The following is a 16,811-nucleotide window of genomic DNA, read 5'->3' on the forward strand; positions in this document are numbered from 1 at the left end:
ATGGAACAGGAAGGAACAGGAGTGCTGCAGGCAGGGAGGCAGGTGGGAGAAGGTAGCAGCAGCAACAATAGCCAGATGGAGAGTGGGCAGCAGTGGGGATCAGGGAGGGTGGCACTGGAGAATTACAGGAGGCCAGGAACACGAGGGGGGGCAGTGGGGCGTGTGGGGCAGCAGCAAGGGAGTGAGCCCCGGGGCTGCTGTCTGCGCCTGCACTGTCCGGGCAGCTCCTGCACGGATCTAACCCAGTAAGCCAGGTCTACCTAGGCTGGGTGGGAGCAGCGTCTTGCCCGGGGAAGGGGGGTCAGGACCCAGCTCCTGTGCACACAGGCGCGGAAGCGAGCAGCGCAGCCACCTCTCGGCTCTTCCAGCCTGCGGCTCCTGCCGCGACTCGCATCTGGGGCAGCAGGTCGCGCGAAGAGCCGCTGTGCCGGGCCCCTGGAGAGGCGCTTGCGCACTGCGGGCCCCCGTCCCTCCCCCCAAGTGGAAGCCGCTACAAAGGGGAGCGCAGGCGGCAGGAGAGTTCAGTGAGGCGTCAGCCGTCTCCTAACAGCTCGCCCCGGAGGGAGGGAGGAGAGGAGCCACCCAGATCCAGGCAGCGGTAGCTGAGCCAGCGCTCGCAGGCAGCTCTTCTCCTCGTCCTTCCCCCTCTGGCCATGCAGCGCCGCGCTAGCTCGCTTCTTCCCACCGGCCCGGCGGCTCTCGCCGCCCCTTCTTCACGGCCGTCGTGCTGGCGAAGGAGAAGCAGCCGATCAACACGTTACTAGCGGGGGACTCCCGGGGCTGCAGCTGCTGCTTCCCTCTGAACTTGCAACAGGCAGGAGGAGCCGCTGGGCCGCTGCTAATTTCATGATCTAATTTCACCTTGCGGTGTTACCCCGCTGATCAGATGCGATCGCTAATCCCAGCAAGAGTTTTGCAAATCTCTTAAGCACCCTGGGCTGCGTGCAGCAACCTGTTTACTCCCAGGCGCTGGAGAAGAGGAATTAGTGTTTGCAATGATCTGGCAGGGGGGAGGGAGCTTGTATTTTCGCAGAGATCTTTCCGTGCAATAAAGACAAGCCTCCGGGATAAAGCCAACATCGAGAGGATGTGAATAGGCAGCTCAACCCGGTGCAACTGTTACCACAGACAGGGCGGAGCGCTGGATGGGGGGTTCCTCTAGCGTTTGCACTTGCTACGTTAATTCGGAGACGTTAATGCAACTTCTCAAGGTTTGTCCCGCCAGGCTGCGGGGGACAAGATCCCTTCTCGGCGTGCAGTTTATTTTCCCTTCGTTTGTTTTCTGGTCTCTCTCTTTCCGTTCGGTACATTTTCTGCGGAAATGAATCGAACTTGAAACGTGCAAAGGGATCAACAGTGTCCTTGATTTAATACCCATCCTCCTTCTCCCCACCCCCGCTTTCCCCGTGCCGCTGGAGCCGGTGTGCGGGTGTTTGTCAGCAGCAGTGACATGAGTCTAACTCCCAACGCCACCAGCTTGGGCAGCAGCAGTTTATAAAGGGGGAGCCGCCGAGTGCCACCACCTCACCGCCATGCAGCCCCACCGCGCACCCCTCGCATTCGTCTTGGTCCTGCAGCTGCTCGGAGCTTTGACCCCCTTCGCCCAAGTGGCTGGCCCCCAGGCACCCTGGGCACGAGCGGGTCTGGAGGGGAGAGCGGAGCGCGCGAGAGAAGGTGCTCAGCATGCGACCCCTGGGCTGCTGCAGCAAGTGCTGCCCTCACCCAAAGAGGAGAGCCGCCGGACCGGTTTAGGAAACGGGGCCAGAGGATCCTGGCAGAAAGCGCTTGCCAGCAGATCCAAAGCAACAGCACCGCATGCAGCGGCGGAAGAGGCTGCACCGATGCACGGTACTAGGGACGTTGCTGCTGAAGCTGCCCTTCGCTTGGGCGTGAGGAACAGTAGCAGTGGATTTCCTGCCGTGGAGCCTAGGGGGCAGCCTGATACTCCTTGGCAGGACCCTGGCGAGGGGAAGGTGAATACGGACCGATCGGTAGCTCTGGGGATGGGAGGATACTCTACTCTCCAGTGGCTTGCTGTGCACGGGGAGGAAGGTAGCAGCCATGCAAGGCACAGCCCCAAGAGGCTTGCCAGGAGCAGGAGAGGAGCCAGCGAGCTGCAGGGCAGGGGCAAGGACGGAGGGGGAGGGAAAACCAGGGGCCTTAAGAATAGCAACCTGGCAAAGCCTTTCAACAGCTCCTTGGGCAGCCCTCCAGCCAGGGGTGACGGCGAGGAGGAGGATGCCCCTCAGCTGCTGCCTTTGAATGGCTCCTCCCGTGATGGGCTAGAGAGGGGCTCAGGAGCCCGCAGCAATGGGACAAGCCGCCGGGCCCGGCTCAAGAACCCTTTCTACCCGCTGACCGAGGAGTCGTACGGGGCCTATGCGGTCATGTGCCTGTCCGTGGTGATCTTCGGCATCGGGATCATGGGCAACATGGCCGTGATGTGCATCGTGTGCCACAACTACTACATGAGGAGCATCTCCAACTCCCTGCTGGCCAACCTGGCCTTCTGGGACTTCCTCATCATCTTCTTCTGCCTGCCCCTGGTGATCTTTCAGGAGCTCACCAAAAAGTGGCTGCTGGCAGACTTCTCATGCAAAATCGTTCCATACATTGAGGTAATTACAGTTCATAATAATAATAATAATAATAGCTTACATTTATACAGCGCCCTTCCTCCAAAAGTACCTTACAAACTTACACTCTTTGGTAAACTTTAGACATAAGGATTCTTATCCCATCCACAGCAACCATTTCTGCAGAAAGAGGAGGCCTCTGGTAGCAAAGTGAGAAGAAATGTATAGTTTGTGCGTCCATATTTTTTTCCATAACTTGGACTTGCTATGTATTACTAGCAGAGTATGTTGACAGCTACTGAATAGAGTCATTGTCCACCGGGTGTGTAGAGGCAATATGCCCTGTTTGGAACAGTCAGATCACTCGGTCTTCTGTATGTCACATCAAAAAGATGATTTTCTTTTCCAGTCATTATTCCATCCACAATTTTTAAAAATTATATTAAGTGTGGAGGTTGTGCACATTCATTACATCCAGAACAGCTTATTTTACTGCCAAAAGTGCTTGCAATGAAGACTTTCCTCCCATTCCCTAAACTTTTTTTAAAGAATGGAAAATTAATTTATTTGCCCCACCCACAATTACACAAGAAACTGAGGACTATATTGGCAGGTTTTCAGATCTGCTAATAGTTGGGTATTTCTCACATAGCCATACAATCTGATAAAAGATATTGCTTTCACTCAAGCTGATTCAGCTACACTTCTTTTACCTCCTGGGGCCTTGAAGGGAAAGTATCTTTAAAAATTGTTTAGGTCTTTCTTCTTGTAAAGCTGATCCTGCGGTGAGGGAGGTGCCTTTATAGTCAAAGAACCGTGAATGTGATATGTGCACTGTTAACTTTATCCTTCTATTTCCAAGTCCCACAATTATTTGTGTTTTCTTAAAAAATGACCCAGGTTCCATTTAATTCCTAACCTCTTGGCAACTGTTCAGACACTCTGCCAACCAAGCTTTCAGCCAGCTGGCTAGAATCCTGCTACCGTTCAGGTTCTCCACTTTATTTATTTACTGGAAGCGGAAAACTGAAGCTTGTTGGTAGTGTGTAGCCCATAATTCTGGCAAGCTGTACTATGTGCCTTTGACACTATATGTATAACATTATTTTTTTACTTAAAGGTATGGGGTAGGTGAGCAAAAAACAACTGTTGATCAGCTGGTCCTTAAATGGTTTATTAGGCACACAGGAAACTATTTTTTCATTAATAATTATAGTGTCAATTTCCACATCACTTAGGTGCATTGAATAAAATATAAGTAAATGGTGATATATGTTAAGGATTAGAATCAGACATGTAGCCATTAAAATAGCTGTCATCACTTCTTTATATTAGGCACAGTGTATTACTGGTGTTCCTGGGTGGTGTGCTACATTTTGATGCATCTAATTTAAGTCAGTGGAGTCCAGTGGTCAACAGTTTCCTTAGTACATTAACTCAAAATAAAATATTAAAAAGCCTAATTTATGAAGTAGAAAAATTAAACAAATTTGGTTATTAATAACCAAATTTATTTGGTTAAGAATGGATGGTTAGTAGTGAATATAATGGTGGTCCATAAAATTGAATTTTGTGATTTTAAAAGTCCCATTTGCCAGTAATTAATACACTAAATGAATAAGCAGCATCCATTTAAATGAAATTAATATCTATTATATTTAAAATATTCCAAGACTTTCCTATAGTGTTATTTCACACATCCTAATTTTCCTATGCTGCATTTTCAGACAAAATAGGAAATATTTTTTGTTATCATTGTAATGCTGATTCCTGTTACGTGTCAGTGATTTAAAATGGCTTTTATGTCCAGTATTATCTGACAATTGCACAGTATAGCCACATCATTCTTGAAAATGTAATTGCTTATATTATCAAAAGTTTGGACTTGCAAAAGATCTGAATACTTTATAAACTAGAGAAAGTTACAAGAAACAGTCTGTTTTGATGTAAATGTGACTGTTTTAAGTAGGTAAGAGATAATATAATTTTCCAGAATTCCATAAGCAGCATCTAGTTTTATACACATTTAAACAATTAATTCAATGACTTAGGATGTGTGTTCCTATGTCACATATGTGCTTTTGAACCCACCTGTAGTTTCAAAGGTGCATAGAACAAGTTGCTCAGTTGAGAATGTCTGATTAGCCAGAGCAAGTTATGTAACTGTAAGGTGACTCAAGCTTGCTTTGTACTGTATTTAAAAGTCTTAACTAACGCAATGAACTATATTGAATAGTCTTAGTTTAGCAATTTATGCCTAATTGCTATCTATTAGTGCTGCTTAATGGATGTTAATTGTGCAGAAAATTTTTTACAAGCACATACAAGCAATTATAAAATTATGTACACTTCTGTGAAAATAGATTTATTTAAAGATTTTTTTTTTCTGTCTGAGCTTCCAGCATTATGTCTGAAAGGTTGGCCCTCTTAATAGCATCTAATTTAAAGTGGACTTTCCACATTTAATAAAGATCTGTTGCGGCAAACCGTAAGCATGCATTTCTGCCCCGTAAATCTGCCACATTTGGGTCATCTGTAGCTGTTTTTTAACTACATAACTGGAAATAATGAAAAGAATATTGAACACCTTCTGGAGAAATAAACTGATTAATAAAGGGTCCAAAGTCCCTTACACATGTCTAATGAGAGGGGAGAGAGCCCCTGAGGATCATAGCTTGGGAGGGTGCAGAAGCTAGGAGTGCCATGAACTCTGCATGCTGCTTTTTAACCTTGTGTTCAGCACCTCTGAAAATCTTGCCACTTTTTATTTACATGAAAATTTTGGTTTGAGTAATATACGTTGTTTTCCCATCCACTTTCCTTGATATTACTCTCTAAAAGGGATTTTTAGGAGCAGCACTCAGGTCAGAGCCAGAAGGTATGAGGGTTCCCCCTCTGGGCATTGAGACCCTCAGCCTCATCTTGTTTGGGTGAACCTCACCGCTATAAGAGAAGAATTAGAAAAAAACTCAGGAATGCTAAAAGATGGTGTATCCATTCCCCTTTGTGCAATGGAGCATCATTATGCACTCCATGGTTTTCATATCCTAATTAGGCTTTAATAGAAAGAAGTATGGTGACCGGCAATATTAATGATACTAGCACTTTTCTTCTTCAAAGTGTTTCACAAACATTAACTAAATGGAACCCAGAAGCCTGCTGTGAAGTGGGAATTTTATAGTTTGGAAATTGGAAGCAGACAAGTTAAGTAACTTGTGTAAGGCCACAGTTACTTGTTTAAGGTGACCATGATTAGAAACTGCCCCCAACTTCCAGACTTTAAATGGAACCTCTCTCTAGTTGTATGTGTCTGTCCTGCTTTTAGAGGTTAGAATAGGTTGAAAATAGATATAACATTCTTTAGTGAAAAAGGGTACCTTTTGAGGGATTTAATTGCTCAGGGATTGGGAAAGGGGTGTAGAACATATCACCCTTCAGGTGCTGATTTGAATCCAGCTCAGGTTGGTAGTGAATAAAAGTCAATGTCTTCTGATGCCTCGTTCATTGATCTGTATACAATGTGTTAGTGGCATCAGTCCAGTTTCTGGCAGGCAACTTCCAGCTCACTAAAGCCACCACACACTTATCATTCTTAGTGGCAAGTGTAAGGATTGAGTTAGCCTGGAAAATTGACTACTCTCTCTCTACCCCAGAGTTGGTCCTGTTATGGCAAAATTGAGGCACATTTATGGGAAAGTTGGCCATTCTGTGCCTGTGCCAAGGCTGTTGATACAGCCCTGTTTGATACATTTGGCATTAATAAAACAAATACATTAAATATTTTGAGCTTTCCAGGGCAAGGACTGGTACAAGGCATAGCATCTTCTGCATTTAACAAATAATACTAATTTTAAAAGACGTTTTTAATAAATTGGTACACTTTTATTTTATAGCTGCATGATGACATCAGCCACTAGCATTGCTGTATTTGGTGTTCTGTCAGTGTTTCTTTCCTCTACAAACCTCTGTCTTCAGGGGGTTTATAAATGGTTTATAAAAATTTGCTTTTGGCATTAACGTTGTATGCATATTTCAGCATGGACATGAATTTGTGTCAGACTGGGTTTAAAATTGGGTCAGCAATATTTGTCATTCAGTTGTGGAAAGAAAAAGGCAGCTTTATCACAGGCACCACTGAATGTTGTCTTGGCATTGGGCTGTCGTCTCTCACAGATACTGAGTGCTTGTGTGACAGGGTGTTCCTGTTAAGTATGAATGGGTAGGTTTAACAATAGTATCATGGTGCTAGTGCTAAGAATCAGGTCATGAACACCTCATCTAGAATGGTGAAGAGTTTGAGCCTCACTTAAGAAAATTGCTGTTTCCTTTATTAAAAGTGTAAGTTTTGTTTACTTATGTTTATTGGTAGATTTCAAAGAAGAAAGGGAACTAAAAATTAAATCTATTACAAATTAACAAAAATAATGATTGTGGGTTTGTTTTTTTTAAAGAAACAACAATAAAAACCATTTAGTCTGAAAAAGCATCATGTTCCTCACTGTTCTTGATGTCTAGTTGGTGCAGTAATGTCTAGTTCCAGGGTCATGACACTAGGGTTAACTATCCCCTCCAGCAGAATTCAAGAACAGCCACCTGAAATCAGCACAGAATACTAGCACCACCAGGACATATGAAAGGGTAACAAATACAGAGCAGTGTGCCAAGTAGCACCATGATAAGTGCTCTGTGCTACTACCACAGAGGAGCAGCCACATTATATACATCTGCAGAACATTTCCATGATACCAACGTTCATGATTACCACAGGGCTTTTGTGATCCTGAACTTGATATGCCTCTTCCTCCAGTATACAATGCTGATTACTAATAGCAGATGAGTATTATGTTTCTAGTCAACTCTAGGCATGGAAATATTTCATTTTGGACTAGAGTAATAGGCAAAGTAGCATCACTGTATGTAGCACATCTAAAAACAGAGCAGTGAACAAATGTTAAGTATCATTTTATCATAGGAGGAATAAGGATTTATATTATTTCTCTATTTTTGTTGTTTTATTGTAACAGCTATAATTTCCCCCCTTCATTCAACATAAACATTAAATAATAAAAAGATAACTTAATACTTTGCATTATTTAGAGTATAAGGAAGTACAAGAACATATTGCAGATACTGAGCTGATTGTATTTGTTTATTAAAGGCAAAAATGATAAGGATTTAGGAGCCACCACAGGATGTTGCATTAAAAATACCCTAAGAATGCAGAGTTGGTGTGCATATAGAACAGTCAAAATAAGAGAATAGACTATCAAGTCTCAGAAAAAAACTTTTATAGTTTCTTTATGGATATAACAGGAGTGTGCAGGTAGGGACTATTGGGGTCTCATTCTGGGTTCAGAATCAGTTCATCCAGTGGTTCTCAGTATTTTGTATAGTGACCCCATGTTACAACAGGAATATTTCCAGATCCCCTTCCCATGTAGCCATAAATAGGGCCCTACCAAATTCACGGTGCATATTCATCAATTTCACGGTCATAGGATTTTAAAAATTTCATGATTTCAGATATTTGAATCTGAAATTTCAGTGTTGTAACTGTAGGGTCCTTACACAAAAAGGGCAGTTGGGGGGGTCACAAGGTTATTGTAGAGGGGTTGTAGTATTGCCACAATTACTTCTATGCTTCTGCTGGCGTGGCACTGCTTTCAGAGTTGGGCAGCCAGAGAGCAGCAGTTGCTGGCCGGGAGCCCAGCTCTGATGGCAGTGCCATCACCAGAAGCAGTGCAGAAGTAAGGATGGCATGGTATGGTATTGCGACCCTTACTTCTGTGCTGCTGCCTTCAGAGCTGAGTCCTAGGCCCGCAGCCACCACTCTCCGGCCACCCAGCTCTGAAGGAAGTGCAGAAGTAAGGGTGGCAATACCATAACCAGGCAAACCCCTCCATAACCCTCTTTTGGGTCGGGACCCCCAGTTTGAGAAATGCTTGTTTCCCCTGTGAAATCTGTATTGTATAGGGTAAAAGTACACAAGACCAGATTTCACAGTGGAGATCAGATTTCACGGTCCGTGACGCATTTTTCACGGCCATGAAAGTTAAAGAAGTATGGGCTGGATGAATGGACTAGAAGGTGGATAGAAAGCCAACTTTCTCATCAGGCTCAATGGGTAGTGATCAGTGGCTCCGTGTCTAATTGGCAGCCGGTATCAAGCGGAGTGCCCCAAGGGTAGGTCCAGGGGCCCGTTTCGTTCAACGTCTTCATTAATGATCTGGAGGATGTGATGGATTGCCCCCTCAGCAAGTTCGCAGATGACACTAAGTTGTGGGGAGAGGTAGATACGCTGGAGGGTAGGGATAGGATACAGAGGGACCTAGACAAATTAGAGGATTGGGCCAAAAGAAATCTGATGAGGTTCAACAAGGACAAGTGCAGAGTCTTGCATTTAGGATGGAAGAATCCCATGCACTGCTACAGACTAGGGACTGAATGGCTAGACAGCAGTTCTGCAGAAAAGGACCTCGGGGTTACAGTGGACGAGAAGCTGGATATGAGTCAACAGTGTGCCCTTGTTGACAAGAAGGCAAACGGCATTTCGGGCTGTATAAGTAGGAGCATTGCCAGCAGATTGAGGGACGAGATCATTCCCCTCTATTTGGCATTGGTGAGGCCTCATCTGGAGTACTGCGTCCAGTTTTGCGCCCCACACTACAAAAAGGATGTGGAAAAATTGGAAAGAGTCCAGTGGAGGGCAACAAAAATGATTAGGGGGCTGGAGCACATGATTTATGAGGAGAGGCTGAGGGAACTGGGATTATTTATTCTGCAGAAGAGAAGAACGAGGGGGGATTTGATAGCTGCTTTCAACTACCTGAAAGGGGGTTTGAAAGAGGATGGACCTAGACTGTTCTCACTGGTAGCAGATGACAGAACAAGGAGTAATGGTCTCAAGTTCCAGTGAGGGAGGTTTAGATTGGATATTAGGAAAAACTTTTTCACTAGGAGGGTGGTGAAGCACTGGAATGGGTTACCTAGGGAAGTGGTGGAATCTTCTTCCTTAGAGGTTTTTAAGGTCAGGCTTGACAAAGCCCTGGCTGGGATGATTTAGTTGGGGATTGGTCCTGCTTTGAGCAGGGGTTGGACTAGATGACCTCCTGAGGTCCCTTCCAACCCTGATATTCTATTCTATGATTCTATGAGTTTGGTGGGGCTCTAGCCATAAAGAAAGGTCATGCCCTCCAGGTCGGGATGTCATGACCTAATTTACATTTTTGTTTTGTTCAACAATTCTTAATCCTCTCTCTGCCAGTCTTATTTCTGTTGCCTTTCCCCACTCATTTAATTTGCGTCTCTCCCTTGATCAACTGGAGGATCCACGTCTAAAGTTCTGCAGGCAAGGACTGAACACTGTGGGAAAGTGGCCAGAAATAGAAGAAGTTGGACCAACTGATGAAAGCTTTAGAACATTCAGTTAACTGCTGAAGTGAATGAATGGGGACTGGTAGACTAGGATAGAAGGGCAGGGGATGAGAACTGATGCAATAAACTGGCTTACTCCTCCAGTGAATGTTTTCATGAATTTAGTGTCACTGTTTAATGATTCAAAGATTGACTAAGGGCCAGGAAGTTAATGATCCAAGGGCTATGCCAACTCTGAAGGACAGCCCTGGTGCCCAATAAAATCCTGTTTTAATGTACATCTTAAGTGTGTGGGCAATATCTTGTAAATATTTTTAAACGAACAACATGAAAATCTTTCAAAGGGATATTTTTAATGGCAAAGTATTTTCTGGGTGTGTTTTGTTGGTGAGAAGGAGGGAAATCTGTCATTTTCTCCTCTTCCCTAATTAAGGTTTTACTGGACAAGACAGTTGGGGGAATTTATTTTCCTCTTAGCAGATCAAATTTGTTTTCACGTAATTGGAAATGTGGAACTTTCAGTTCTGATCTAATAAGAGAAACACGAGCCTTGCCTGCTGATGTCTTCATGAACATCTAAGGATTGAAGGAAAAGTTCTGCGATGTGCGAGATCTACATGGAACTAAATCAGAAAATTAAGTGAGGAAAGTCTGGCTAACTCAAAAGTGTAAATTAATTGTATAAAATCAAAGGCATAGTGGGCCTGATTCACTACTGTGGTGCTCCAGTTTTAAACTTGTATAACACAGTCTCTAAGGTGCCACAAGTACTCCTCGTTCTTTTTGGTGATACAGACTAACACGGCTATCACTCTGAAACCTGTCAATGTAATCAGGTTTTTGGAGTAAAGACTGAAACACTGGGCCAGATTCTCAGCTGGAGTAAATCAGTGTAGCTCCATCAAAGCCAATGGAGCAACACAGATTTATACCATTTGAGGATCTGTACCTGAGTCCTTACCCACTCTGTTGTACTTCTTGATTGGAGTTCTGTTTACAGTGAGTTATCTGAGTTCTGTAATTATCTAGGCATAATGCCATGGGTTAAAGATAGAGCTTTGTTCATAGCAGTGGTTTTCAGTCTGCGGTCCACTTGTGGCCCAATCAGCACATAGCTGCAATCCATGTGACATCCTCAGAGCCATACTGGTAGTATATATATTGTGTGGATGTGATCCACATAACACATAGAGAACTGCATATGAGGCCCACAATGGTAAATAGGTTGAGCGCGACTGGCTCATAGCTCATAGCTATCCATGTCTCCCCTGTTTTGTCAGTTTAACTCATTCGTATCACTACTGTGACATATTTTTGAAGATTAACATGCAGTTTGTTAATATAGAGGCACACCCTTAAAGTAAAACTGTTTATAGCAAAGTAGATTGAATGCCCTGGGGCCATATTCTCCCCCCTCGCACAGGCTGTGATCAACACCCATTGATCTCAGTGGGCATTACTCAGATCCTGCAGGGGGGACAATCAGACCCCAGAATTGTGCCAGTGCCTTGAAACAAGGCAGTTAGAGTGAATCCCTATTCATATCTATTCTGGATGAGCTGGAAAGGATTTAGATTAGAGTGTTCCATTGCATTTTGCTTTTTCACCATTTTTTCCATAGAATCATTAAATTGATTAATGTGTGCAAAATAGGAAACCACTGCATGAGCCAGACACATGCTAGCATTATTTAGCATGTTTCATCAGTAAACCAACAATTGCATTTTGAAAGCTGACTTCTCCTGTTCCTAATTGTTTCCTCTTGCCCTGTTTCACTGTCTTAAACCTCTAAGTCGTCAGTCAGTTAATATGACAGGAACCCCGTAGGTTATGTTTGTTCATGGTAGACATGCCTTCTTTTGTTAGTCCAGTTCTAACTGCAGCATCTAATGTTTTAGCCATGGCAAAACATGATATAATCTATAATGGGACTCTGAAACCACTAAAGAGAGATGCTTATGCTACTCAATTAGAATAGCATTAAAAAAGAGGGAAAAAGTTTACTTAAAAAAAGGCATGTTTCTTTTCCTGTACTGATTTTTGCAGTTCCCTCACCATTTTAAGACTCAGGAGAATTCCCTTCTCTGCATATGTAGAGACTCTTAGCAAGAGGCTAAGAGCTGTGTGTTGATCCATTTGGTATTCGTGTAGGAAGATAAGGTGGTTAAAGATGTTGATGTCAAGAATACACAAAATATTTAAATGTCTCATGGACAAAAATCAGAAATTGTAAATTTGCCACTGTGACATCTCAGCCCTGATGTATGAAAATTCTTATTAGCTCATTTAATCATTGCTACTTTTTAATGCTTATTAAAGATTTTCCTGTTATTCTAATTTCTCTTTAGTTATTTTTGTTTTTTGAAGTATTACCAAGATTTTCTTTGAGCCTTATCAGACAGTTTAATTCTCAAAATTAATAGCTTCACCGATTAAAAATGTTTACCGTGCTGCTTTGTTGTCATTAATTATTCCTCCCATTGCAGGTTAATTAATAAGAGATTGCATCTTACTCATTCCCTCTCTCAGGAAGCTGCCTAACTAAGCCAGTGCCTAACAGTTTTAATCCCAAGGGTCTAATATTTTGCAGTGATATTGAATTTTAGCAATCAGATATGGCCATTAAATGCTCGAGGCCAACATGAATGATACATTTATATAATTGTGTATAATTGCACTATCTATCTTTGCAGAACTTTTTATGGGATGTATATAAACACGAATATTTCAAAATTATGATGGAAATCAGAATGTATTTTGAAATGCACCATTATAGAATCTTAATTATCTCACTGAACATTGAATTTGAGTAAGCAAAAATTACAGTCAGCTGCCCAATATCTCCATAAATTTTACCAGTTAATAAGAGACATGGCTAATCTATTATACAAGTAAGCATTCTTCTAAATGAACAGGAAAATCATTTAGCAATTCCTATTAACATACTTTCACTGCTCTTTCGCACCAGGACATTTTAGGCACAGCAGAAATCTATAAAACTATGAGAGTAAACGAGCTAGAGTGCACCACAACAAAATTGAAGGATGTAATCTTTCTCCGATTGAAGTAAACAGTTTTGCTTTTGAATTTGAATTGAAGTTGAATTTATTGGAAGCTGGATTGGGCTAAAAATGTATATGGTCTTCTCACAAATTTGTCTTTAGGAACTGAAATATAAACAATATAAAATGATAGGGAGTTATCTTTTGTGACAGTACAAGATCCCTACTTACACATGGAATGACAGATATTAGAGCTAGACAAGATGTGATGGGTCATCCTGTCCGTTGCTCTGTTAATGCAACATTGTTCCTCACAGTGTATTATTGAAAGCTTTGTCTAGTCCAGTTTTAAATTGCTTGAACAATGGGGCATCCACCACTCCTCTTGGCTAGGGTGACCAGATGTCCCGTTTTTACAGGGACAGTCCCGTTTTTTGGGACTTTTTCTTGTATAGGTGCCTATTGTCCCCCACCTCCTGTCCTGTTTTTTCACAGCTGCTGTCTGGTCACCCTACTCTTGGCCTGTATCCTAGAGTGCAATAGCCCCTGCTACTAGGACATGATATTCAGCCAACATTTTCCTGTGATCTAATTGTAATATTCAAAATAAAGGGTTAGATCCTGGCTCCACTTAAATCAATGAGAGTTTTGCCATATATTTCAGCAGGGTCAGGATTTCATCCTAAATCTCTTTGGGACAGATTTTCAAAGGTATTTACATGCCAAAATATGTAGCTAAGCATCTAGGGTGGGATTTAGACTGAGCGTTGCAGTGCCTAAATTTTACATGCCTTGCTGTATAGGCACTGGCTCTGGGGCTGGAGCACCCACGGGAAAAAAATAGTGTGTGCTCATCACCCACTGACAGCCCAACTGCTCAGCCCCTCCCCCTCCCTCCCAGCGCCTCCCACCCGCTGCGATCAGCAGAGGTGGGGCCTTTGGGAAAGGGGTGGAGTGGGGGAAGGGCCTGTGGTGGAGCAGGGGTTGAGCACCCCCGGGGAAAGAGGAAAGTCAGCGCCTCTGCCCTGCCACCAAGTGGAATTTACAACCCCAAATTAGGCATCCAGGCTCCCACCTAAAGTGCATTGGGTGCCTATAAAAGGGATTAACAGAAGCCAGTGTACTGAGTGGGGGGCTGCCTAAACTCATCAGTAGGAAAGACTGAGAAGAGGGGTGACTCCCACCCCCTTGTGACTCCCACCCCCAGCAAGATGTGTCAGATGCGCCAAAGCAGATTAGGTGCCTAAATCTCATTGATTTCAAAGGAGTTAGATGTGCTTTTGAAAATCCCTCTAAACATCTAGCTGCATCTTTGGGGACCTAAATACCCTTGAAAAGCTGGCCCTTTTACTACAGCACTGTAAATTCACGGACAGAATGTCTTTAAAGGTAAACATAGCATAGTAAATTACATTATGGCTCTTGCATTTTAATAGTCCTGGTATTTTTAAATAACAGTCATTTTATATGACTTGGAATGATGTGAATTGCAACTAACTTCAGCTGATATATGAGGAAGGAGGATTTTTAAATGGAAAATATTCAAATAAACAGACATTTTACTAGTGAATTTTATTGTGACAGTGCTGTATACAAGCTGTATACAATGTTAACAGCTTGGGATCTAGTCTGTAGTCATCTCCTATATTTTTTAAATATATTTCAGACAGTGTCCATATTAAAAATGTGTTCACTTTTCTCCCATACAGGTAGCTTCTCTTGGAGTCACTACGTTCACACTATGTGCCCTCTGTATAGACCGATTTCGTGCTGCCACTAACGTACAGATGTATTATGAGATGATTGAAAACTGTACTTCAACAACTGCCAAACTGGCTGTTATATGGGTTGGTGCTCTGTTGTTGGCACTTCCAGAGGTCGTTCTACGCCAGTTGACAAAGGAAGACTCTGCATTTAGTGGCAGCCCACCTGGGGAACGGTGTGTGGTAAAGATCTCTACTGAATTACCTGACACCATTTATGTATTAGCTCTCACATATGATGGTGCAAGACTCTGGTGGTATTTTGGCTGCTACTTTTGTTTGCCTACTCTTTTCACTATTACCTGTTCTCTGGTAACAGCCAGGAAAATCAGACGAGCAGAAAAGGCTTGCACACGAGGGAACAAGCGACAAATTCAGCTGGAAAGTCAGATGAACTGCACTGTGGTGGCTTTGACCATTTTGTATGGGTTTTGCATCATTCCTGAAAACATCTGCAACATTGTGACTGCCTACATGTCCACAGGAGTCTCTCGGCAGACTATGGATCTCCTCCACCTTATTAGCCAGTTTCTTTTGTTCTTTAAGTCCTGTGTGACCCCAGTCCTCCTTTTCTGTCTTTGCAAACCATTCAGTCGGGCCTTTATGGAATGTTGTTGTTGTTGCTGTGATGAATGCATCCAGAAGTCGTCAACGGTAACAAGCGATGACAATGACAATGAGTACACCACAGAGCTTGAACTCTCCCCTTTCAGTACCATCCGTCGTGAAATGTCCACCTTTGCTTCAGTTGGGACTCACTGCTAATTGACTCTATGGCTTTATTTGCAGTACCCCTAATTTTTTTTAACTTAATATTTTTCTTGTTGGAACAAAATGCAAGGAAAAAAATGTTGCTTATAAGAACTACCCAGTAAACCGATTTGCATATTAACAGTTGTGCTTTGGAAAATAATTTCTGTTTAGTTATTAAAATGAGAGAGCCAACCTTTTATTTGGGATGGTGCTAGTATTTTATTGTTTGAGGTGTGGGGGGGGGAACCACGTCGACCTACTTTATTTAATTTCTTGCTAATTTTTTTTATAATCACTGTAAATTGATTACATAAATGTGGTTTTTTGCAGGATGTTTAATGTAAAAGATGTGGTGGAAAGTATTTGAAGCTAGTTTTAATCCAATTTACTGTACAATATTGTGAGAATATTTGGAGTTTGGACAATTTACAAGGTAGTATAATAATAAATGAGATTTTATTCTTTAATGTCATTGTCAATCTGTATTTAACTATTTAAATATTATTAAATTGCCTTAATAAGGATAAAAATCTTTGCTTTACACAGAGTAATTTAAATTGACCATATTTAATTTACCATTCATGTACTTACCCTTGGAAATCGTAGTTACCATGTTTAAAGAAGATGCTTATAATGGAATTGGCTTTACATGAGTGGTTTTTAAATGTGCATTATGAAGGTTCAATGTGCTACATTTAAAATTTCCTTTTTAACTTGTAGTTATACAGTGCCTAAGTTACTTTGGTCTATTTGAGAAGTAAGATTTGCTTTCACCTTGAATTGTATTGTGTGTGGCTACATTGGCTGAGTTTCTTTTTGCTTTTTTCTACACTAATCTGCACGTGTAACTCCCACAGGCATCCATGAGAGTCCAACGCAGAACCAGGGTATTATTTTGCCATAGGGTTGGTGACAATAAACATGAGGGACTGGAAGATGTGGAGAGTGAATTCCTTTTTTTAAAACACAAATGCATTTTCAGACACACAAGGCCTGATCCAAAGCCCATTGAAATCGATGGAAATATTCCTGTTGATTTCAGTGGGTGTCTGATCAGGCCCACATGCCCTAAGTATTCTGGGATATGCAGCATAAATGTTAGAAGTGGATACACTGTAAACAAATCATGAGTATTAATTATGTATTTTTCACAGAGGCCACAATCCTCTACAGGCTCACACTTCACAACCGTTTTTTAAGAACCATGTTGTGTTTGGCTGATTGTTTCTTTCTGTCTACAAACCTGTTAAACTAGGAAATTGAATTTATTATTTAAACCATTGTTTTCTCAAATGACAAAATGAGCATATTTTTGTCCTCTGAAATAAAGTGTGGGTATACCT

General features: G+C 42.4%; 1 protein-coding gene across 1 annotated transcript; it reads left to right on the plus strand.

Moving 5' to 3' along the window:
- Positions 1-317: 317 nt before the first annotated feature.
- GPR37 (G protein-coupled receptor 37) lies at positions 318-15,935 on the plus strand. Its single transcript, XM_005286132.4, has 2 exons — positions 318-2,618; positions 14,662-15,935. The coding sequence occupies exons 1-2, from the start codon at positions 1,533-1,535 to the stop codon at positions 15,478-15,480; spliced, it is 1,905 nt and encodes a 634-aa protein (XP_005286189.2). The 5' UTR covers positions 318-1,532; the 3' UTR covers positions 15,481-15,935.
- The last annotated feature ends 876 nt before the right edge of the window (positions 15,936-16,811 follow it).

The sequence above is a fragment of the Chrysemys picta genome, chromosome 1 (assembly GCF_011386835.1).
Source record: "Chrysemys picta bellii isolate R12L10 chromosome 1, ASM1138683v2, whole genome shotgun sequence".
NCBI lineage: Eukaryota > Metazoa > Chordata > Testudines > Emydidae > Chrysemys > Chrysemys picta.